Raw genomic sequence first — 23,844 nt, 5'->3', positions numbered from 1 at the left:
GGCATAGATGCTTCCATCCTACTCCATATGCTCCGCTCGAGAAACACCCTCAACAGGCTGGTGATTTTGTCCTCCAATACGCGCACCACATTCAGGACATTTCGCTAGCTCCGTCGGCATCCCACATTCGCCAATGGCAAACTGAAGAAAGAACAGAAAAGGTTAGCTTTGTATGTCTCTAAGAAGAAGATCTCGAATATTCCGCAAATTCAACTCACAGGATGTCCGTTGATACAATTGTACCAATGCCCAGAGTTAGTCGCTATGCCTCCTCGCCCGCCAACCATGGCAATCTTGATAGACGCAAGTTCCTCTGGCGTGATCTCTTCATATCGAGTCTCTTCATAGAGACGATTCATTTCCTGAACTTTCTCTCGAAGTTCCTCACAATTGCCCAATTCCTCGCATAAATGCAAGGCATCGGCAAGGAACTCACGCGCCGTATTCCTGCGGTTATCACGCGATTCTAACCCCGTGCTCTTCCGTCTTTTCATATCAGTCTCATCCTTTCCGTGTACTGGACGTGTGCGATGGTACCATCCGAACAGTTCGGATATTTTGGCAAATGCGAGGGTTGCCGTGATGACAATACGGGAGAGGCTCCCACCCTTGGCTTGGATGATCAAGTCCTGGCAGTCCTCCAGGAACGGTATCGTGAGCTGATTAAGCTGAACAATGAGGATTGACTCCTCGATCTTTGCATTTGAATGCAAGAGTCTGAACTTATCATGAAGAACGAATTCGCGGGCCTTGATAGAGATCAATAGTGCCCCAAGAGTTATCTGGTTGTCGGGTCTCGGCGTGGATATTGTCAGTCTTTCAAGTTGGCTGGAGACGGTGATAGCTTCATCATCTGATGGTTTTTGACGGAAGGCAATGGCGTCCTTGAGCCGCTTCGCCGGTTGGTGCCCTGTATCCATCGTTTTACTGAGGACTGCAGCTTCCTTCGCAAGCTGGACAAAGGCCCCATATCTTGTGTTGATCTGCGCTTTGGTAAGGCTGATTGGCCTCGCCGTTGTGTCTTTGGAAACAAGCGCATCTGCGAGGGTATTCAGACGGGAATCAAGGGCTTCAAGGTCGATGCGTCCTTTGGTTAAGAATCGCTTGCATGTTTCGTCCATAACAGCTCGATTGATGACACGATTGTATCGCTTTGTTACGAACTGACGAATGGGCTGCTTGCAATCAGGGCACGATGGTATGGCACTAGCAAGAGAAGCAGAGACATCCCTAAGGCCGTCAAACTTGCCAGATCTGTCTCTTGTGTACACTTCATCTAGGCCGACAAGACCATCGACCGACTCACTGGTAAAGAAATGGCCGCAGCCGAGCACGACAATTGGACTCTCGTCGAGGTTGATTTCAGAATAACATTTCCATTCAAGGAAGTCGACACGAGCGTCTGGCTTGTCACCGCATTCTTGACACAGACCACTAGGACAGTCTTCTCCGCAAAGACTTGGGCACTGATGACCGCAATCGAGGATTTTGGCGCATCGCTCATCGCACGGAAGTCGATCACACGGTGCTGCGCAAGGCATTGAGCAGGAGCCTTGATGAGGACAAACCCAATTGCATTTCTCGATACATGGTGCACATGCCTTTCCGCAGGTGGAGGCACAGGCTGAGTGTGAGCATCGAACCTTTTTAGTGTTAGTATGATACAAGAATAACCAGGGATGTAAGCAAGAGAAATGGAGAAATCAAGCTCACCTCGCATTTGGCTTCACAATTCCCACAGCCTTCGCCATCATGGCATACCTTGAGGCACCTGTGATTACAGACGCCAAGTGGACGATCACATTTCTTTGTGCATGCCGGATGCCCAAACGACACTACACCATTTTCACCTTTCTTCAAGCACTTCCCACAGACACCTCCACAGTTGTGACCACATCCGAGAATTTCGGTGCATGGCTCAGTGCAACTAAAGATCTCAGACGTAACATCAATAAAGCAGGCAAGTCGGAGAACATGGCCACACTTGGTAACGACCTTATCCACTTTGACGTCGCACTTAATGGATGCCAGGTTACGCATCTGATGGCACATGAGCTTCTTTTTAACATGGCCACAAGGAAGCATCACGTCGCGGATTTCAACCATGCAAAGACCACACTCTTCACCACAGAGCTTAGGACATGCATGGTCACAGGTCTTCCGAATTCGAGGACAAGGCTTGCAGCATGCAAAGCCATGGTGCATGAACGATGAATGACATTTTGCCTGGCACCGGTGGCCACATGGCTCGAGACGACGGGTGCATGGGAGATTACATCCACCTTCGGGGCTCTTCGTCTCAAACCCATGAGGCTCAGAGCAGAGGATAGGCACTTCGGGGTGGCGGGGACAGCATAGGGCCAGTTCTGTACCGACTGCGTTCGTTCGTGTGAGCTGAGCGTGAACATCAGCCCACATTGGGACATTGAGGTAGGTCTCGGAATTCCCGATCAGGTACATCCCGTGCTGTGCTCGACTGAGAAGTACATTGATACGGTTCTCAGTGCGAAGAAAGCCAACTTTTTGTTTCAAGTTGCTCCGAACTAGGGAGACGATGATCACCTTCGCCTCTTCGCCCTGGAAATTATCAACGGTAGTAAGGCGCAGCGTCTGAAGGAGCGTTTTCCTCTCAATTATTTTGCGAGGTCCTGCTTCAGGAGTCTCATCTGTGTCCACCCCGAGCCCCTCGGCTGCTAAGGTCTCCAAGTCCCGCTCGCTGAGACATATTTCGAAATCTTTGCTCAGCGATGCTCTAAGCTTCCGCAGTTGACCGGTATAGGGAGTCAGAAGAGCAATGTCATTGCTGTTGTACTCTCCCTGTCGGACAAGATGCCGCACAAGAGCGGTCGCCATGTCAACCTCCCATTTATTACTATGCGACTTCACACGAATGTCATCTTCGCTCTTGTCTTCATCGCGTCGATGGTCCAGCCAGAAGACGTTCTCTCGCATTCCGACGACGTTAGGAAGGTTCATGACGCTTTCATGATCTTCAAGCTTTGGATAGACACTTCGAATGAGTTGCGAAATCTCGGGCCTCATTCTTCGCTGCACATAGAGTTGTGCAACAGGGGCAGGATTGAGGCCCGGCTCTCCAACAGCACGCCTCTCAAATTGGCTCCGATCTAGCTGCCAGGCTTTCCCAGATGAAGACTCAAGGCTAAGCGAGTAATTTTGAATTTGCGGCCGTAGCTGTCTGTGATCGCCAATCTGGATGAAGTGCTCCACGCCCGGCATAAGAGATGAGATGACATGTGCCTCCATCACCTCGGCTGCCTCTTCACATATGATGACCTTTGCTCCTATGCGGCGTAATGTCTCAATATTTCGCGCAAGGGATGTTGTCGTGATGCCCACAACGTCAGCTTGAATCAGAGCCCGTCGGTTTATTTCTTCGTGGACGGCGTGTATGTTTTCACGCGAACGCTCGGCGCTATTGATAGCCTCAAACATTGAGGCACTCTCATCTTTGCACCATTGCTTAAACCAGCTCTTTGCAAGAGTTTGACGCTCTGGCCTCGAGGGGCGATAGATGTTTCGCTCGGCAGTGCGTATCAGGCTTCCCAAGCGCTCATCATCGGGCTCATCCACATCCTCAGTTTTCGAGCAATTGAACGATTTGACTCCCAGCCAGTTTAACAGAGGATCGTCAGTGACAATTTTGAATCCCTCGGCATCCATCAAATCCAATTGTCTGTGTATGGCGGGCCACTTCCGGCGCAAAAAGTGCTGCATCCCTTTCCAGGTCGGGCCCTTTCGAGACTGGTGCAGAGGCTTCATGGAATACCCGGCTATTTTCATGCATTCTTCAAGGTCGCTGTAGGTTTGTCCGAGTGTTTGAGACTCTACTCTTGTCTTGCTGACGCCACCGCTAACAACGCGAAGGTTCTTGCCTTCCAGCTCAGTGGCCTGACTGCGGCCGCCAATTCGTATGATCTTCTGGATACCAATTGCAAGAAGGTGCTTCAAGAATTGGTCCAAGGCATGGTTAGTGTAACACCTATCGTCGAGGTTAGCCATATGATCAACGGTTATACATAGAAAAGCCGCTTTCCCAAATAAGCTTTTTGGCCCTTTTCTGCTGTTTACCCAACAAACTGACCAGACCAACGGACTACGGCCGGCGGCCGGTTGTTTAGGTCTTTAAAGATGTGTAGAATAAGAAATACTTACATCACGATGATTGGCCCCAAATTCGCGCTTGCTTTGACGGCGAGGAGAACCTGAACCAGCTTGACGCCAACATGAGACTTTCCCGTTCCCGGTGGCCCTTGAATCATGGCATATTCCCGGGTGAGAGCAGCAACAAGTCCCTGACACTGGCCAAGGTCGAGACCAGTCAAACCTTCTAGCTCCTTGATGTCAAGAGACTCCGGGAAATTGGGATCCAACTTAATGTCTCGGGTTTGACCTTTCATGATCGAAAGGAAGGGATAGGCAAATCCTAGCTTTCGGGCGTATGCTGGTGGAGGTATATTGGTAGTCCCCTTATCCCCGTTCTGGCCTGGCAAAATCCATTTCTGGAATGTCAACTCCCCTTCACGCTGAACACGCTGTAGGTTCCTTAGAATCGGGACAAATGTAGCAGGAATGAGGCCATGGAAGTCAACCAGTGTACCTGGGATTTTCTCGCTGTAAATTTGGCCGAGGAGATCCAGTTCTTGCTGTGAACATGTCGCGAGCTTCACTGTAATGCTGGGCAGATGCCGATTGGAGACAAGGGTGCTCTCTTCTTTCTTTGCTTGCTCTTGTGAGGAACACTTTGCTGTGACTTCGAGAAAAAGCAGCCTTTTTTGGTGTGCCTTCGGAAGTCAGGAAGCACACCAGGGTCCCTACCTCTAGTCGGTTAGAGTCTTTCCACCATCTGCACTGCTCGGCAAGAGGCTTTTTGCGTAGTTGTGGCGGTACAGAGAAGGATACTGTTGCTTCAAGCTCATTTCTCCCATTAACGAAGACACGCTGGACATGTGATGTCATGTAGATATGCGCCCTGGTATCCTTGTTCGATAGCTTGGGATTTGGGCCACATTGCTGCAGTAGATCTCGGAGTACATCCTTAACAGAGCCGAAGATGTCATGGCGCAGAAGCCGGAACGTGGAGTCAATGTATCTCAACATAGGGTCTGCGATGAAGTGCGGCTGAGAAAAGTTGGTGGATGGTAGATATTCCGAATTGTCACTGACAATTTCTCCCTGTGTCGGAAGAATCTGAATCTCTGAGATTTCTGCAAGGTCGTTGTCGTGTCTGCCACCAGGGATTTCTGTGTCCATTGGAAATGTCGATTGAGCTAGTCTAGTGCTAATCCTTGGAACGCTTTCTTCGGGTACTGTGGGTGGAACAAGACCGCGGAGTGCGCTTGCAACCACATTTCGCATGATCTCTATCCTGTTGTCAAGCGCCTCGAGGTCGGCCTTGGAGTAGACTTTGATCATTTTGTGGACCAACTCGTACAATGAGCCGAGAAGTGAAGCAAGGTCATCATGGAAGCGTGCCCGTCGGACCCTGTACAGAAGCTGATACAGGGCACTCAACAACAACTTCACCATGTCTGGAGTGACTAGAGTCCGGTTGTTGCTGTTTTTTTCACAGCTGTTTATCATGCAGCGACAAACGCTTTCCAAAAACCCGATTGCTCGATCTCCATTCGGGCCACCAAATGTTGCGTACATAGAGCCAACAAATGAATCAACAGAGAGACAATCTAAGAGGGAAGAATGGGTAATAACTTTCAGAAATGGCTCAACATAGACAGGAATATGGTGAGTTGAGTCCTGGCCGGTTGTATCGATAGTTGCCAGTATGAACCCGTGCCCATCAAGATCGTCATCCACGAGGTCTCTAACAAGGAACTGTTGGTCCCCCTGTATTTTCACTATCAAGTATTTCAATCGCTCCTGCCCATAGTTGAAGGATCTCTTCTGGTCCTCTCTGAGATCTGACACCGAGGAAATTCCTTCTTAGAATCTTCTTCCAGTCCAAGTATTGTTTCCGGGCCGAACCATCAGCTGTAGGATTAGGCTCAGGTACGCTAGCTCTTGCCGGGTCGTGCGAGAACTTGCAAGTCGAGCCATAGGTACAATTTCCACGCTGAAATTGCCTGCAGATTTTGTCGCTTTGGTTACGGGTTCCGAGGTTGTTCGATCTGTCTGGATTGCTGGTATGGCCTTGGCCGCGCAATCGCCGGTTTCCACGGCCAGCCATGATTGTAAAGGGACAAATAAACCTTCAGCTAGTGTATCTGGTTACGATATGCTTCGCAGTGTCAGCATAGCTCCAGCAAATGAAGAAAATATCTTTCTAAGAGAAGTGGTTGGCTGACCGGATGATCGCAAAGTAGGTGATTTGAGCGAGTAGGGAAAAGGAAGACAGTTGACTTCCTAGGAAAGCAAGTGGCTGGCAATGTAATTATAGGCTATGTGATCCATGGCAAACAAGACGCAGTTGCAAATAGCAAACACGATATGCACCGTGCCTAGAATACTCAAATTATCTGCTTAGCGACGGTGAAGACTGACAATCAAACTCATTCCCAGCCTCAACTTCATGTATGCATACAAGGTAGGCTAAGGTACCGAGAACTAAAGGCTAAGGATGCTATAGAATACCAAAGCCCTATAAGCGGACGTATAGTACATAGAGAAGTTCATCTGTGAGAAGAGCCAGAAATTTATACAGACTAGAAGTACAGGAATCCTCACGTATCTTATTTATATATAGTAGGTTACTATATGGATCTCAAACAATAATCTTGCTTCAAGAAGTTGAGATATGATACTTTGAACAACTTTTCCTAATCAAAAAGGATCATTGTCTTGGTATAGGAATTGGTCAGATATGGAGACGGCGTTTGCTCTCCTATTATGGCAGATCCACTAGCCCTTCGTACTTGATACAGACCCTTTTATATGCCCAAGCCCAACTTCTGGCAAGAATAAATAGATATCTCTTTGAAAATGAAAGGATGTCGAGCTAGGATAGTCCACTAGATGAAGTCAGTCAAAATTCCAACCTTAGAAGGCTCCAGGGCTGCCCATCACCTGGGCATGGAAAATAACATTCTTATATAAGCAGGTACCATCACGTGGATATCAGTTCAAAATGACGCTCACCCGTGGACGCGGGGCGGATCATGTGCTCCACCGCTTATCATTTACCCCCGCCGCTTCTTCCGTATCTCTCTCTTCACTCTCACCTGTGAAACACTATGAATATCCTACACTCTACACTGTCAACCTGGCGGGACCGCCTGGCCCCGGTATCACGCACGTCCACCTTCCGCAACACCGGCCAAATCACCCCAGAGGAGTTTGTTCTCGCCGGAGATTATCTAGTCTACAAGTTCCCCACATGGTCATGGGCCGACGCATCAAGTCCGGCAAAACGTGTATCCTACCTTCCAGACGGCAAGCAGTTCTTGGTCACCCGCGGAGTACCATGTCATCGGAGGCTGAATGACAACTTTGCCGGGGATGCAGGGCTCGAGGATGAGATCGTGAGGGATTTCCTCTCGGGCGGCGACGGCGGTGAAGGCACAGCGGCCGACGATGGGGAGGATGGATGGTTGCGGACTGGTGGTGGCCGCGACGCTGCGGCAGACCATGATAAACAAGAAGCTCGGATTCGTGACGTGCGAACCGTCGATGAATCCGGAAATCTGGGCGAGCAGGAGGAGGATGATGACATCCCCGATATGGAGGATGAAGACGATGATGAGGAAGCCATCATCCGAGAGACAGATGATCAGTCAGGGACACCGTGAGTACCATTTTCCTGTCTTCAAACTTCACCTTGCCCTCTTTTCTAACCCGTGACTTGCTATCGCTCCAGATCTCTCCGCACTTATACCCTTTACATTACCTACTCAAACTTCTACCGCACGCCCCGCCTCTACCTGTCCGGCTATTTGTCGCCATCCGAACCGCTTCCACCACATCTGATGATGGAGGATATCGTCGGCGACTACAAAGACAAGACCGTGACGTTAGAGGACTTCCCATGGTTCGAGGGCAGCGTCAAGATGGCCAGCGTACACCCATGCCGCCACGCCTCTGTGATGAAGACACTTTTGGATCGTGCCGATGCCGCACTCAAGCTCCGCCGCGACAAGCTCAAGCACACGCAGTCACGCGAGGAAGCGGACCGCGTTCTTCGGGCAGGCGGCGGATTGGAAGGCCTGGTGGATGAGACGAAGAATATGTCGCTCGGGGACTCCCACCACGCACAGCCTGGCGGAGACGAGTGGGAAATGCTGCAACGCGATGAGGAAGAACAGGTTGCCATCCGGGTAGACCAGTACCTAGTTGTGTTCCTCAAGTTCATTGCCAGTGTGACGCCGGGCATCGAGCATGACTTTACGATGGGGGTATAATTTGTTTTAATGGGATACAGACTCGTCCTATCTTATCCTTACTTTCCAGGCAGCTATATTTTTTTCGGAGAAATTGGACTGGAGAGTAGGATCTGGCGTGCTGCTCCCTTGTTCTTGATTTTCGAAATGTGATATGCATGACATGATATGAGTTGGGCGTTAATCTGCTTTGGGGAGCACGGATAATCTCCTTTCCCCCTTTCTGGGTTGCTTTTGCTGTGTATTATCTTCGTTAGCTTTGGGAATTTTTCCATGGCAATTCTACTACGATCTTTGAAGATTCCAGAGTAGGCATCTTGCATAAAGCGAGATCATAACAGAGCCCCGGGTATCCTCGAAGTAAGCCCAGGAGGTTGAAACTTGAGCTAATAAGGATAGGGAAGAGAAAGTCGATCTATCAAATAGATACATGTATGTATTTAGATTAAGATGATGGCGGCTTTTTTCGTATCTGATCATTCTGAGTATTCAAGCTTAATATAACGTCAAAGAACATTCCATTTCGCAAATTAAGCCTCCTGCCGCCTTTTTCTGCATACCAGATACCTAAATAGACCAACTGAGGCTACCCAAAAAGACATAGAAAAGGACACATAAAAAGACTATCGGGGAAGAGTACGTGGGTAGGCCACCAAGACTACGGCCATACAAGCGGCCGACTATATAGTCTTAAAGCGGAAGGTGTATGGGCGGTTTCCTATTAAGGAAGGTGCGTGGTACCCATGGACTATAAAGGCACTTCTCCCCACTAGAACTACTGAATGTAACTTAATAGAACATAATAGAACTTGAAAATCGATAGCATATCAAAATAATATATTCCAATTGAGAGTAACATCAAAAACCACAAGTAACAGGAAACCACATAAGAACTCCGAACAGTGCAAAGCACGCGCGGACGCCCAAAGGAAAATTGGACACCATCCGCAGTAGCTGGACAAGAGCCAAAAAGCATGATAAGTAAAAAGATCGGCCCTCACTGAGCACAGAAGATACAAGTAACCTGGGGTGAGTACACCAGCCGACGAAGACAAATTATAAAAAGAAAAGTAAACAAGAATACAGATGTAAAGAGGCAAGAAATACACAGATCTAATCAATCATTAGATAGACCATGTCGCTGACGATGGTCTATCCGGGTCATTTTCGCCATTTTTTATCGTGTTCGGTAAATGTCAAAGCAGCTTTAGTTGAAGAAAGCCAAGATAACGGGAAGAGCCACTGCGAAAACAGATCCAGGGAGCAGGGCAGAGCCGGCGTTGAAGACGGGCTGGACAGGCGCGGAAGGCACGGCGGAAGGCGAGGCCGATGCAGTGGGCGCGGGACGGTGGATCAGAGGGGTGGAAGAGGGTGCCCAGGCGGGCGGGGCGGTGGTGAGAGGGACGGAGATGGGGGTGGTGAAGGTGGGAGGAGGGAGGATAGTAGGGACGGTCCAGGTAGGAGGGTGGGCAGTCTCAACGGGGGGGGATAACAGTCTCAACGGGGGGGAGTGACAGTCTCCGGAGGAGGGATGACAGTGGTGGTAGTGGGCACGACAACGGGAGGCTCGGGGCAAGGATAGCCGTCCTCGTGGTGGTGCATGCCATTGCCGACGTTGACGCTGGGACCGCCGGGGATACCGACGTTGACGCCGGCGCCGGCGGCTTGGTCAGAGCCTGAGGCTGGGCCGCAGGGGCCGCGGTGGGATTCGTGGAATCCGGCGCCGGCGTTCACGAAGGGACCGCCTGGGATGCCGACGTTGACGCCGCTGCCGGCGGAGGTCTCGCTGTTGCCTGGGCCGTGGTTGGTGGTCTCGGGGGCCTGGTTCATCATTTCCGGGAATGGGAGAGCGGGCAGCTGGGGAGCGGAGAGCACGTTGGCAGGGCCGAGAGCAAGGACAAGGCACATGAGGCCGGAGAAGTTGATAGTAGTGGAGACCATTGTTGCGGTAGTTTGGTTTGGTTTGTTGGTTTGGAAGTAGGAAGATGGAGGTTGATTAAATAAATCCGAAGATTGAAAATGTCAAGTCGATAAAGTGATTGAAAGAGAGTTGAGAAAGAGAGAGAAAGCGAATGACTGTTTAGAGACTGTGATGCTTGATGAAGAACGGAAGAGTAGGCGTGAGCAGGGACCCTTATGTACTTTTTGGCCTCCAAGCAGAGTATACACTTGAAAAGTATGGGGATAGAGAGCTAAGGGCTCTATCCAGGACCAGATAGGACCGGATAGGGAGATTTCTGCAAGGCACGAACTAATGCTTGGTGGCACTCGACTAAAAAAGCCACAAGGGCAGTGATCTGCAAGGTACAAAGTCAACGGCTGCCGAGAAAGGAAATCATGAGAGACATCAGGTCTTAGGGGGTCTGGAACCAAGTCATTGGAAATTAGCAAGCAGCATGGTTCGATAGTCAGGACCTGCAGCGCTGTCGAGAGACCCGATGTGCCCTGAGCGAGCAGCGTATGCTGTAAAGTTTATGCACGAGCTCTACCCCGAGCTTCTGAGCTGTAGGAGCTCATGTAGGACAGGATTGGCGCTCTCCATGTCTCCATTGGGATACAGATGGAGTTTGGAGAATACGAAAACACGTGCATGGGGAAGAAAGGTACCTAATAGGTATAGATGCAAGGGATAAGCCAATAAGGCACAGAAACATTAACTGCAGGAGACTTGCCAAGGAACCAATCAGGGTATGGGATTAAAATTGAATGCATATACATCACACGCAAGGAACTCCCAGGTGAGTCCCAATGCAACTTGCGACTGTTGTCAAGTCAAGACCCAAAAACACAGACTGGAAAGGAATATGAAACAATTGGAATAAATGAGGTTGTATTGCACATATCGCCATAGATCATAATCTCGTGAGGTATTTCGCCAAAAGGAGGAAAGAAGATGAAAAAAAAAAGTTACAGCACCAAAAGCATATACTCCATGGAAAGAAGAGGAAACATCAAGAGATCCAAATAGACATGGGATCTATCACACACATCACAAATATCCAAGCGTACAACATAGATGTGAAATATGTGCTTCGTTAGACATGACTCGAGTTCGATATTCCAAATGCAGTGCCAAAATTAGTAGATTTCTTGAATTTGATTTCCGGTTCTTCCTCTTCGCGAGGGAACTCAGACTCAGGATCAGCCTCATTAGGATCAGCCGATTCAACCGAGCTACCCAGAATATTTTTCGCTTGATCAAGGAGTTTCTGATCGAGTTGATTCAAAAAATTGGAGTCGTGCTCCTCATCGTTAATCAGACCGAGAGGCCCCTGGAGAGCGGGATCCTCTGGCACATCCGGAAAGTAGGAGATCTCATTTTCGGAAGGTTGATGAACGTTCGTCGCCACGGGCGCATATGGAGCCTCCTCAACCTGGGAGGCAACCTCGAGGGGAGTCCCCTCCTGCGTGGACCGTCGACTATCATCAACGTCGATGATCGCCATCGGGGTGTGACCTGCATGGCGAAGCAAGTTCTCATTGGGCGGGCCGAGCTCTGACAGCTTCAATTTGAGACTGTTTCGGTGTTCGATGGGCGGCCTTGCAGCGGTTGAAGGGGCAGTGTCAGGGGGGAGTTACCAGGGGCGACGGGGAGGGCGGAGTGATCACACGAGCTACCACGGCCGGTGGCAGCGCCGTGGACTTGAGCGTGATGCCGTCCAGCGTGCTGTCGAGCTTTTCGATCGGCACCGGCTGACTCGGCGCTGCAGAACGGTCTACTTGTCGCGATTGGGGTGAAAGGGCCCGATCAAGGGATGGCAGGTTTCCATTTTCAGAGATCGGCGATAGATAGCTTTGGTCTGGAGATTCATGGTCGGAGAATACTCTTGTTGGTCGACTGCCTGGACTTGTCCCCTCCCACACCTGAGCTGCGAAGCGATTTGTGTTATACTGCGATATTCCACCTGCGAGCACAAGCTTGGCCGCTTCAGATCCCAATTGGTTTGTTCTGCTCCCTTGACCCCTCACTAACTCCTCCAGCTCGGCAATTTTCGATCGCAATAGTGCCCGCTCTTTCTCCCACAACCGTCGCTCCTGCGCGAACAATTCCCTCTCCGTCTCAAAACTCAGCCGTTGGCTCTGGAGAAGCGCCTGCGATTGGTCGATATAGGAAGTATCCATGGCGAACGAATTCACCCGCGCCGAGTCTTGGAATGCGGTTCGGCCGTAGCCTGATATAACAGGAGGGAATGTGGCTGAAACGGATTTTGTGCGACGGATAGGGGTTTCGGTCGGAGAGAAGCGTACTTCTTTGTAAAGACTTCCGTGGCCGTCCAGTAATTTGGTAGTCTTCATTGTGTCCGAAGTGTGTTTTTCTCACGATGAGCGCAAATCGGCAGATAAGGATCTATTAGGGATAGACTTGGACATGCACGATAGTAGCGTGGACGATAGTAACACGATAATCACAATCGTGCCCAACCTGCAAAGCCTTTCCCACGTTGACCAGTGGAGTTCCTAGAAGCGGTCAATGATCAGAGCACTCCGACGAATTTCATGCGAGGTTCCCAATATGGCACATGTCAGGCCTTGGGTTACGTCCGTAGATAAAATGGTTTGGGCAGATTTAGGATTTGGGTAGCTTTCAGGTACGAAATTCCCAGAGATAAGTAAGAAAGAATGGAGGAATATCGGACTGAATCATGAACCCCACAGATTCCGGGGAAATGGAGGTTACAATAGAGAAAGAAGGCAACCAACGAAGATAGTCAACGGATCCGACCACAACTTATGACGTCAAATGGACTCTAATAGGAAATGTCATTAATAAGATGGAAGATCTACCTATGTTGTAGTTTATATATATTGTTAAAAGGATCAAATAGGGAAGTGAGAGTGAAGTGAACATTTCACTCCAAATGTCAGATATGTCAGATATGTCAGATATGTCAGATATATATATATTGTAGAGCAAATACAGTATGAGGATGGGCCATCCTACTTATGTACTTATAAGATCAGCAACAAAGAAAATTCAAGGTCTGATCCTAATAGTTTGAAATGAGAGTAAAAGTGATTTGTATTAACTCGAGGCCATCTATGTGTGTAAGTATATATCAACAAGCGCAGTATATCCGTAAATGTATGCCCAGAATTCGCCCCTGCGCTGAATTAGTAAAATAAACATGGAAGAATGGAGAAATTGGAAAACGCCATTTGCGCCATGAGCCACATTCGACCTTTAGCATGCAGTTGACCAGTATAATCCGCGCTCAGACGTCATGGCGCAGGACTAGCAGGGCTAGCGGAGCCACAAAGTCAAGAATCGAGGTGAATGCTAAAAGCTGTCAAATCAAAAACCAAATAACAAAAGGATATATAAAAAAGAAAGGGGAAAAAAAGAAAAAAATATCAGCGGACAGACGAGGATCGGAGTCGGCTTGGAACCAATTTCTTCTTGAAATCCAAAGACCAAGCCGAACACCCCTTAATAGACCGACCATCCTGTCTCATCGGCGACCGACTCCGCCAAACAAACTGCTGCGCCTCATCAAGCAAATGCTGATCCCCATTCGGCAACGGATAGAAACTAACATCCTTACACAACGCGCCGAAGCGCGTAGCAAGATCAAACACACCCCGAGCCGTAAGATCCCTCCCACCCACATTCGCCGACGGATAATAGTACCGCGGATCGAGGTAAAGCAGCACACTATTCCAGCGGGGAAGTTTCTCCGACAGAAGCCGCGCCGCGGTTTCGTATTGTTTGAGCGTGCGCTTCGGCACGCCGGTCTGCGTGTGCACGAAGAAGAAGATCTCGAAGCCGACGCTGCGGATGCGGGCGCGGGCGGTTGCGCTGAGCGTGTCGAGGAAGTCGGCTAGTCGGTCGAGATTGAAGGAGTTGCGGAGGAAGAGCGTGTGCGTCGAGTAGAGATAGTCTTCGGCTTCGTCGTGGAGTTGTCGGTTCACCGCTAGTAACTTGCGTGCGGTGCCGTCTTCGCCGACCCAGTGTGGACTCATTGATAAGGCGCGGTATTGGCCGCGGGATGTGAAGGTGTTGCCGTGATCGCCTAGTACGATCATTGGTTTGCTGACTAGATACTCGTTTGGGACGTCGAGTGCATATTCGTAGATCTTGAGACGGAGTTCGGCTGGGAGTTGGAGAAGCCGGGATGGTATTGACGGAGTGAGGTTCGTCATGTCTGCTTAGAACCTTAGAAGAATGAGCAATAGATGAATTCGAGCGAAATGCGGCTGTTAATCCCGATTTAAATGGTGGTACCACTCGGGTGTATACGCTATAGATGTGTTGCCACCGTCAGAAAATTTTTTTTTTCCTGAAAAAGTCAAACAAAAAAGTAGAGATCTGTACACCGTACTTTAGATGATAAAATGCATCGGACCATGACCCCTTATATGAAATGCCGAGAGTATCTCGGCATTCTCCAGGCCGATATACTTCGCCGGGTGTTAAAGTTCGGCGAATGTTCAAAGTCGTTTAATTAGGTCTCTACATGTAGTTACCTAGTTATATACCTGTGTACATACAAAGCTGTTCCTGGATTCCTGAACCATGGATACATTTGCAAAGTTTTTATATCTTTAAATGGGCTGATCCTTGGCCCTGTTGACCCACGTATTAGTGGAGCCGATGAGTTTTTACTTCAGAACTATGTACTCCATATTGGAGGAGAATTCTTAACGCCAAGTACCGTCCAAAACTTTGCAAATGTACACGTGCAATCTATTGGGTCTCAAGTACTCCGTACGTTCTTGAGCAACATGCCATGGGCGCATCTGTCAGATGCAGAATGTTGAGTATACGGAGTGATGCAAACGTGGCATTTTAACATTCTACACTAAAAGTCGTTATATTCATTTTAGTCGACTAAGATATACACCTTTGGTCCAATAATACATACATATGTAGAGGCTAAGCTCTTTCGAGCAGGAAAAATGCACACCTATCAACCCAGAACTATATCGGAAATCCATTGAATCATCCACTACGGTCAAGTCAAAAAAGGCGAGTCTCCAAAAAACAAGATGCAATATATTCGCTATAGGAAACTGTTCGAAAATATCGGGAATAATCAAGTTCCAAACCTGATCATCGCTGTCTATACACACCCAACGACCAAGCTGCCCGCAGAACAGCCAGACCCCAAGCCATGCCAATACTGTCTCGCAAGACATTCAACTTGCTACCCTTAACCTCCCTCCATCCCACAGGCACCTCAGCCACAGGGATCCGCGCGAATTCAGCCAGCATGAGCATCTCAACGTCGAAGATCCAGCCCTCGGAATGCATGTACGGCACTATATAAGGTAACGCACTGCGGGAGAACAGCTTGAACCCGCACTGAGTATCCTTGACAGTAGCCGTTTTAGGGGGCGTCATGAGCCACAGGATCAAATGGAACGAGTGCATCAAGAAGTTCCGAAACTTGGATCGCTATCGAGCAAGTCAGTAATCCACGCAAACATCCCACTCAGACATCAAATATCATACCTTAACCACAGCCTCACTCCCAACCATATGCGCCCGCGATCCAACAGCAACCGCCCTCCCCCTTCGCATCCTCCACATCCCGACAAGCCCCAACAAGCTTCCCCAGATCCTCGAACTTGCTCGCTCCGTCCGCATCCGCAAAGACAACATACTGCCCACGGACATGGCGCATACCATGCGTGACCGCGCCGCCCTTGCCGCGGTTATGAGTCAAGTTCACGACGCGGATCGTGCCAGGCGGGATATGGACGCCCTCCGCAGCCTGTGGTGTCCACGGACCCGCGTGTCCCTTGGGATGCAGAGAGAGCTGGTGGTCGCGCGCGAACCGGAATGCGACTTCTTCCGTGCGGTCTGTCGACCCGTCCGAGACGAGGATGATCTCCCAGCCGCGGTCTGAGGCCGAGACTGCGGGATCGCTGGTGGTATCTCCGTTCGGCTTGCGTTTGCGCATTGAGCGCGTCTCCCTTGTTCCTGCGCTGGAGTTGGCGATCGCGCTGGCTGTATCCCCGTACATGTGCTCCAGGTAGTTGACGGCTTCTTCCAGCATGCCGGTTAACCGGTCTTCCTCGTTGTAGGCTGGTACGACGACGGACATGAATAGCTCGGCTGGTGCGATTGTGTCGGTTGCGGTGGGTTTTTCGCCCTTTTTGGTGTCTAGGCTTTCGAGCCAGCAGGGTAGGGGTTCGGGATCTGTGACGGAGCCATCTTTGGCGAGGGTTCTATACTTCTTTTCTTCTGGTAGGGGTTCTCGTGGGACCGGCGCAACGAAGAATATGAATAATGAGAACTATGAAATAGAACGAAGGATTGACGATCAGTAACTTGCAATTGGAGCTGTAGGTGTCTGGAGTGGCACCGCGCGATCTGACTGGTACAAGCGGAGTGGGGGAAACGTGGACTCACCAGGACAAACAGTCCCAGCAAACTGGCTATGGAAGCAATGAGTAAGATCTGGACTGGGATTTCCACCGCAGAATTGAAGCATTGGCGACAGACCTCGCCCCAAGCTGCCGCCATTGTGGAGTGACGAGCTGGACGTCAGATGCGGAGACGGAACAGATGCGGAATGGGGAGTGAGTGATGCCGGAGGGAGGCAAGCACTTAGGTCCGAGAGAGAAAGGGATCATTCATAGAGGTAAGGAAGAATGATCCTCGCCATTTGAACATTTGGAGAGAGAGAGGGCAGAAGAGAGGGGGAGGAATGTTGCTAGTTGGTAATCGCCAGCTTGGCCTTTTATCGGCAACACGCAAGCCGATATGGAAAAGATCCACATTTGGGAGCCACGGTTCGTAGACACTAATTAAACTATATTGGAAGGTATATTAGAAGGTATATTACCTAGGCAGGAGGTATATTAATCTATTTGTTCTGTTCTATTACAATTAATGTTTATTGTCCTCGGGTAGATCATTTGGAAAAGACATTGTCGCATACAAGACCTGATTCTTGCTCTATCGAATGGCGCAGTTCCTCGTAAATATACCCTCTCCAAAATGAGCTTCAATGGGCAAAGTTAGAATGGCGCCTCTAGCAAGATATAGCAACCTTAAAGAAATTAGCTTAGGGAGAACAGGACTATGATGCCTGAACTCTCTGAGCATGCTGCAATCCATAAGCCACTAAAAGGGCCATTGAAAAGTAAGTAATGGATATGGGGTTAAAGAAGAAGAAAGTCTCGGGAGTTGGGGAGAAGGACAAGGGGGGTGTATATACTATATGCGAACACTTCCCAAATAGGAAAGGGGACTGACACTAAAAGCTTCCATATTTCCAGGTTTCATTCAAATACTTTCCTTCTCTTATCGTCTCATTTCTCTTCTCAACCGTTTTGCTTCCCCTGTCTCGTGTCTGTTATTCTCTCCACACTCATTCGTCCAACTAGCAATTTTCAAAACAACGCATTGGGAAGCCAAGGCTTCTTTGTAATAGCTCTGAATGTGCCCCTTCTGGATAGAAGGAGCACGCAACAATCCAAGTCCAGGAAGCGATTGAAGCTGGAGTCTTGTTTCCCAACAAGACAGATCCAATCACATTTGAATGTCGCCCATGTCTGGAAACTGATGAAAAGGCCTGCGAAAGCTCCCGATCATTATAGAACTGGACGGACAGATACGTGGCATCTCGGGACAGGCTATGTTCCCAATCATAGTGAAACCGGATGGACAGAAGCAGGAGCATCCCGGGACAGGCTAAGTTCCCATGAATCCATGGCAATCGATGCAATAATCCGGAGACTCCAAACGGTCCAGTCCTTGGATAGTGGTGTCCAGGCAGAGGCATGCCTTCCAGGGTTGGTCCAGAAAGTAATCTGATAGCTGATATCTGTCGTGTAGTCGAGGGCGACTCATGAATTTCCTGTCTGGTATTAACGAAAGAAAAGGATCCACTCTCTGGCTTCGTGTACGGAAAGGGCCCAAAGGATTTGCTCAAGAAGGCCTGAGCACTTGTTCGAACAAGGAAAAAAGAAACCCTTAGGATCCCACCAGCCCCAAACTGATCCGCCAAGACGCACAGCCTACGCCATAACGGAACCCACAGAGCCAGCAGTCACCCAACCGTGTTTTCAAACCTCCTGCATCTCCTGATCGGAGGAGGGTGATGTCTCAGTGCCTAGTGAGTAAGGATTGCCATAGAGGTAAGCGGGAGATTCAGCCATTGGCGCAAATTCATCTGCTAATCGGGTGGGTGTGAACCGTCGCGTCTGATCGTATGTCATCCAGCGGGTGTACTAGTATGAGATAGATGGTCAGCTTTCAATATGCTAATAGGGGCAGGGCAACAGGTCAGCGCAGACAGGACAGGGAAAACGGACAGTTGCGATTCTCACTCCAAGCCAAAGACATCGATGTCTTCTAGGAATCACTGTCGAATGTTCTTCTATTGGTGGTCTGTCGTCTTCTGTAGGAGCCCCCTCGAAGAATCCTTCTGGGTAGTAAACCCGGCTCCACGCCTGTCCTCTAATCAAAAAGTCCTCCGGTAGCTGTTGTATAGTTGAGTCGTCAAGAAGAGGGAATGATTCATCCTCGATCTTCGAAATGATTGTGTCGGGACGAAACAAGGTGTTTAGATAACTCGCAAGTAACGACCACGGAATCAGCGGTTCTAGTCGTTGTATAGCAGCCGGGTTGAGCGTCAGACACCAGACAAATGCCATAGAGATGTGCACACTCGGGTACATGTTTGGATCCCCAATTTGGCCGAGCATAACGATCAACGTGTGAAACGTGAGAGAGCTCGCCCGGAATGCGAGCTGGGACGAAAGATCGTTGCATATGGCGTGCATAGGTGTTTTTGTCGTGGCTGTACTCGATTCCCACTTCATTGCGGCTGTAGTCGATGCCCACTTCATTGCCGCTAGGCGATCCTCTGCCGTGGGATTGCGCGACCTCAATTTAAAATCTGTTTCCATCATCCCTTTCCCCCCATACTGGAATATCGCACAGATATTGCAAGAGGTGAATTGAACACCTTCCTGCCCCTGTCGCCCTACCCGGCTAATTTCTTTACGGAGAGTAGCAAGAAACACACTCGCTCGAGAGACAAATTCCTCAACCGGAGCTTGCATAAAAAGCGCACCGTGAGTTGTCACGAATAAAGTACTCAAATTTCCCTTCTGCATATTCATCAGAGGAGCGACAAGCTGGGTCATGCTATCGAAAGCATTTGGGAATGCGCGCACACTGATCAATGCTTTCGTGTAGTGAAAAAACTGCTGAAGAACGTCCGGGCGAGCTAAAACAGCAAGATGATGCTGAATGCGGCCATTTTCTTGGTTTCGGTCCTGGTTATACCAATACCTCGATACACCTGCCCAGAGGTCACGGTCCTTCTTATCGAATTCCTCCACGGCCATCCGGTACCGTGCTAAGTCACCTAGACACTCAATCCAAGTCTCTCTGAAATCCGGCACGCTTTCCAGTAGTAGTGTTATCATCGAGTACGAGAGGTAGATGAAATCGAGCATATACTCCATCGAGCCGGGGAGTTTCTGGCGTAACAACTCTAAGAAGGAGTGCACCCCATACCGCCACATGCGCGCCGGCATAGCGTACTTATCGGCTAAGTCTTTGAGAACAGGACCAGCTGACGGGTGTTGGGAGGCGAGGAAAAAGTCATGGTGTTCGTAAAGTAATGTTCGGTGTAGCGAGACGAGCGTTTGCCACTGAGGTTGTGATAATTCGGTCTTTGATTGCGCTTGTTGTCTGTCGATCTCAATGCACTTCTTTTCCACCATGACAAGTCCGGTATAAATTCCGCGCACTTCGTTGATCAGTTGCTCCTCGGTGATGGTATGGGTCTCCGGTTGCCTAAACATTTCATGAGGCTTTGGTTCCTGAGTGACTGCCTCTCCACCCACCATCTCCACATTTTGATTTGATATTTGATCATTTTCCGTGTGCCGTGTCTCTTGCACTTGCGCTTGCATTTGGGTAGTGTGGGAAGCATTCTGAAACCCAACATCATTTTGACTGTGCACAGCAATGGGTGTTGACTGTGATCTTTGTAATTCAGGACGTGTCGCAAGGGCTTGAGGTAGCTTCGGTTCCTCTTCCTGCCTGGGAGCACTGATCTCAATTTTTGGATCTGCGGGGTGTTTATTGATACATTGAGGCACGCTGGACTTCAAGTGTTGAGAAGCCGAAGCCGACAGCCGCCGAGGATCTCTGGAGACCCGGCGACGAGATTTGCCCACATGGCCTACACTGGTGCAAGCGGGACTTCTCAGAGCTCGCATGCCATGACTACTGAGCGTTTCCATAGTGCAATCGTCTGCTAGGACGCCCGTGGACTTTGGCCGAGGACTGGATATCGGCGTGGTGATGGAGCAGCAGCCGTGGGTACTCATTGATTCAGAGATAAGTTCTTCTGACAATAGTCTTTTCAAAGTTCGCCTGGATGAACAGTCAAAAGATAAGCAACAACAGCCCGGTGGGCGCAACATACCTAGGTGACACGTTACGGACAATTCTGCCTGGGAGGTTTGTCTTGGCATCCAACAGACTGTAAAAATTGCGCCGAGTCGGTCCTGCCTCCTTACGGCACAGTGGCTCGGCCATTTCAACCATCTAGGGAGAATTAGGTTATCGGTTGCACCTTGGAAGTGGCGAACGCACGAAAAAAGAGAGATGTTCAAATTTCACATGTTGTCATGAAGGAACAGAGATATGGAATAACGTTATTTATATTAAAATGTACGTAGAAGCGTAGAACATCAAAATCCAGAAGGCAACCTGGGAACTGCCTGGGTGTCCTGTCTGATCCCGGGAGGATGCCGATCTGCACATGTGCGCCTAGCCCCAGTACGGAGTGGCTGGGTATTATATTTTACCATACGAACTACTGGTTGCCTTGAGCTATTTTTTATTATTTCTATTGCTACTCCATGCCTCTTTTTCCGATTCTCATGCAACTGTGTCATTGGAACATTCGAACCTCTTCTTGAATGGTTCCATGGCCCCCTGATGCAAAGCTTAGCCGCGCCTGTTAAGAGAGGCAGACAGGCAATAGCCGCCCTGCGCACCCCAGGTCCATATCTTCTGCCTCACCTTTTTTCATATGCATGACTCGCCGAACTATTATCAAGATCTGCAAGAGATTGAAGAAATAGGTCTTATTTGAAACAGCTGATCCCTCGGTTATCTGACAGCCTCACCAAACGGTCGTAGGGTTCCAGTCTACCCCGGTCATCGCCCTACAGCCAGCCTCCAGATCATCTTCCAATACCATTTAGATGTGACAGTCGCCGTCTCATGATTTGGGGAAGCCGCCGGGTCGAGGAGCGAACCCGGTTGCCCTTGCAGCGCTAGCCCTAGGGCATTGTTTGCTCCGTCACCGCTATTTGGCTACTATCGCCGAAATCGACCACACCGGTTCTTTTGACCAAGCTTCAGCTTGGGCCATGGCGTTTTCGGCCAAAGAGCCTTTGTTTCGGTTTCCGTTGGCCCGCCTAGGCACTGGGATGGACCTTGTGGGCTTAGCGATTTCGCTCTCGCATTGAGCATTGACGGCTTATGTACGAAGTGAAGATTACCGCTTTTCCTCTTCGGTTCGCCCCAGAATGAGGCAATTCTTGGTCAATAAGTCGTCTGCACTACAGCATATATTGGGGACACACCATCACTCGCCGCCTTGTTGAATCACCAGTGGATAGGGTTCCTTGTATGTCCGGTGACAGGCAATCATGCAACAGACTCACAAATGGGCTGATGCACAGCTGCTAACGAGTTATCCACCAGTATTCGACCACATGGCTTTATTAGATTGCCAAAATGCCCAGGTGATGACTCGACTTGGACGGGATCCGAGCTATGGCCGGTTATACTGCTACCTAATATTTCCTATCTCTATCTATACCTGAGTCAAGATACAGTAATACATAGTTCTAAACTTGGAAATAGCTTTAACACTCATATCCAACACAAGTTACTATGTGGTGGGCCTAACACGAACGTGGGCTACAATTGGAATACTCAACATCAGCCACCTCGTACAGAATCTCTCCAAGCCTGGACTTTGAATCCATCGGAAACTAAAACAAGTGGCTTGGCACGATGACGTTAGTTAATCCACTTCCTGTCAGAAATCTTGGGCAGGGCTCCAGGGCTGCCTAAGCCTATCACCTAAGCGCCCGTAATAAGAGTGCGTTTTAAGGGGCCCAGTCTAAAAACAACAGCGTGTACTCCATACTCCATACTCGTAGGATGTAGTCAGTTTCAGTTCTATTGAATATCCAATTAGACATATACAATCCAATATAGTAAAACAACCTGTGCCACCCAATCCATACGTACCCACCTGGGTCGCAATTTACAAGGCAACTTACGCGCTCCACTTCCCCCCCGAACAAAGGGGATCTAGCCCGTTAATTTCGACCTTCGCGGGAATCAACTTAAAATGGAGCTGCAAGGGAGCGATGATGTGATATTGCAAGCCACACGGGAGGAAGCAGGAAAGATATTGGTGGGCGCACGACTTATCCATCACCCGGGTGAAGGTCTGTTTGTCCCAGGGGAAATCCCCTATGGAGTACAGATTATGCGACAATGGATGGACTTGGATTTTCTGATATTTAATTAGTGTAATTAGTGTAATAAGCTTGCATGGAACCATGCGTTGAGCTCTAGCGTCTTGCTGAAGCGGGGAAGATTGGCTGCAGATTTCGCCCGGGTGAAATCCACACGGGTGAAATTCTACGTGACTTCTAGAGTTCAGGGATCTAGGATCTTCTTATTTGCATGGAAAAGGGGTGTGTGCTCAGCTACCTTGGAAGGTATGATGCGATTGGTGAATCTTTAATGCATCTGTTTGGGGTTTACTTGGTCTTGTTTACCCTCATATGATCTTGGAGGTTGCTTTTGCTTTGTTTTGAGAATGGTGGATGCGACCTTTGGAGTATGAGGCAAATCCATGTAACCATTGACGGGATTTATTGAAAGACTCTGACATCTGGTCCCTTTGTTTTCCTAAATATGAGCAATTGAAGGTAGATGCCATACTAATACATAGTCCCATACTAATACATAGTCTATTTTGAGATTGAGGAACTAGCTAAGAACATAAATGGTTCTATGACTAGCGGATTCACTTCAGACAGATACAGTTGTAGACACTGTTGACCGCTATTGTAGTACTCGGCTGAAATCTTTTCCCACTTGCATCTCTTTAGAGCCCAACGGAGCTTGTGTGACATGCATGTCCTCTGAACCCGCGATATCGGTGCGCATACAAGAATATGAACACCCACAGAATGAAAGATTGGTATAGCATATAGGCTTAATATGGCTCTGCAAATATAAGTCTAGTCGCCATCAAGACACATCGTAAATCTTTGTTATGTAGGAAGTCTGGGAGACTGTCGGGCCTCATCGACATTGAGATGCAGCTGCAGCTGCAATCTTGGGAAAGTTTATTTTGATGACCAATCTACTGTATTGACCAATAAAATTGTTGATTCGATGGATTCTTTCTTAAAAGGGATAAAAGCTTGAGATTACAGTGGTAGGAATGTCAAGTTCAAGTGCGGCTCGACGAGTGCTAGACAT

At 49.1% G+C, this 23,844-nt stretch overlaps 7 protein-coding genes across 7 annotated transcripts; 1 reads left to right on the top strand and 6 right to left on the bottom strand.

Moving 5' to 3' along the window:
- Nucleotides 1–18: 18 nt before the first annotated feature.
- On the bottom strand, nt 19–6,202 carry N7519_007171 (uncharacterized protein; the record flags this gene model as incomplete). The annotated part of the gene is made up of 8 exons (XM_057293947.1): nt 19–141; nt 219–1,346; nt 1,415–1,643; nt 1,714–1,771; nt 1,851–4,000; nt 4,174–4,802; nt 4,837–5,936; nt 6,001–6,202. The coding sequence occupies 8 exons, from the start codon at nt 6,200–6,202 to the stop codon at nt 19–21; spliced, it is 5,619 nt and encodes a 1,872-aa protein (XP_057148758.1).
- Nucleotides 6,203–7,205: 1,003 nt separating this feature from the next.
- N7519_007170 (ATG3/ATG10 family protein) lies at nt 7,206–8,369 on the top strand (the record flags this gene model as incomplete). The annotated part of the gene is made up of 2 exons (XM_057293946.1): nt 7,206–7,756; nt 7,829–8,369. The coding sequence occupies 2 exons, from the start codon at nt 7,206–7,208 to the stop codon at nt 8,367–8,369; spliced, it is 1,092 nt and encodes a 363-aa protein (XP_057148757.1).
- Nucleotides 8,370–9,555: 1,186 nt separating this feature from the next.
- N7519_007169 (putative cell wall protein) lies at nt 9,556–10,289 on the bottom strand (the record flags this gene model as incomplete). The annotated part of the gene is made up of 2 exons (XM_057293945.1): nt 9,556–9,822; nt 9,864–10,289. 2 exons carry the CDS (start codon nt 10,287–10,289, stop codon nt 9,556–9,558), a joined length of 693 nt encoding a protein of 230 aa, XP_057148756.1.
- Nucleotides 10,290–11,383: 1,094 nt separating this feature from the next.
- Nucleotides 11,384–12,644, bottom strand: N7519_007168 (uncharacterized protein; the record flags this gene model as incomplete). The annotated part of the gene is made up of 2 exons (XM_057293944.1): nt 11,384–11,864; nt 11,938–12,644. The coding sequence occupies 2 exons, from the start codon at nt 12,642–12,644 to the stop codon at nt 11,384–11,386; spliced, it is 1,188 nt and encodes a 395-aa protein (XP_057148755.1).
- A 1,056-nt stretch (nt 12,645–13,700) lies between these two features.
- N7519_007167 (uncharacterized protein) lies at nt 13,701–14,489 on the bottom strand (the record flags this gene model as incomplete). Its single annotated transcript, XM_057293943.1, has 1 exon — nt 13,701–14,489. One exon carries the CDS (start codon nt 14,487–14,489, stop codon nt 13,701–13,703), a length of 789 nt encoding a protein of 262 aa, XP_057148754.1.
- Nucleotides 14,490–15,399: 910 nt separating this feature from the next.
- Nucleotides 15,400–16,818, bottom strand: N7519_007166 (dolichyl-phosphate beta-glucosyltransferase; the record flags this gene model as incomplete). The annotated part of the gene is made up of 3 exons (XM_057293942.1): nt 15,400–15,744; nt 15,878–16,588; nt 16,705–16,818. 3 exons carry the CDS (start codon nt 16,816–16,818, stop codon nt 15,400–15,402), a joined length of 1,170 nt encoding a protein of 389 aa, XP_057148753.1.
- Nucleotides 16,819–18,365: 1,547 nt separating this feature from the next.
- N7519_007165 (uncharacterized protein) lies at nt 18,366–20,859 on the bottom strand (the record flags this gene model as incomplete). Its single annotated transcript, XM_057293941.1, has 3 exons — nt 18,366–18,530; nt 18,615–20,694; nt 20,747–20,859. 3 exons carry the CDS (start codon nt 20,857–20,859, stop codon nt 18,366–18,368), a joined length of 2,358 nt encoding a protein of 785 aa, XP_057148752.1.
- Between the last annotated feature and the right edge of the window lie 2,985 nt (nt 20,860–23,844).

Source organism: Penicillium mononematosum, assembly GCF_028829835.1.
Source record: "Penicillium mononematosum strain IBT 11891 chromosome Unknown utg000003l:1.0-8172316.0:1.0-8177699.0, whole genome shotgun sequence".
In the NCBI taxonomy this organism is placed as follows: Eukaryota; Fungi; Ascomycota; class Eurotiomycetes; order Eurotiales; family Aspergillaceae; genus Penicillium; species Penicillium mononematosum.
The sequence above is the reverse complement of the archived record's forward strand: the minus strand, read 5'-3'. Positions and strand labels throughout refer to the sequence as shown.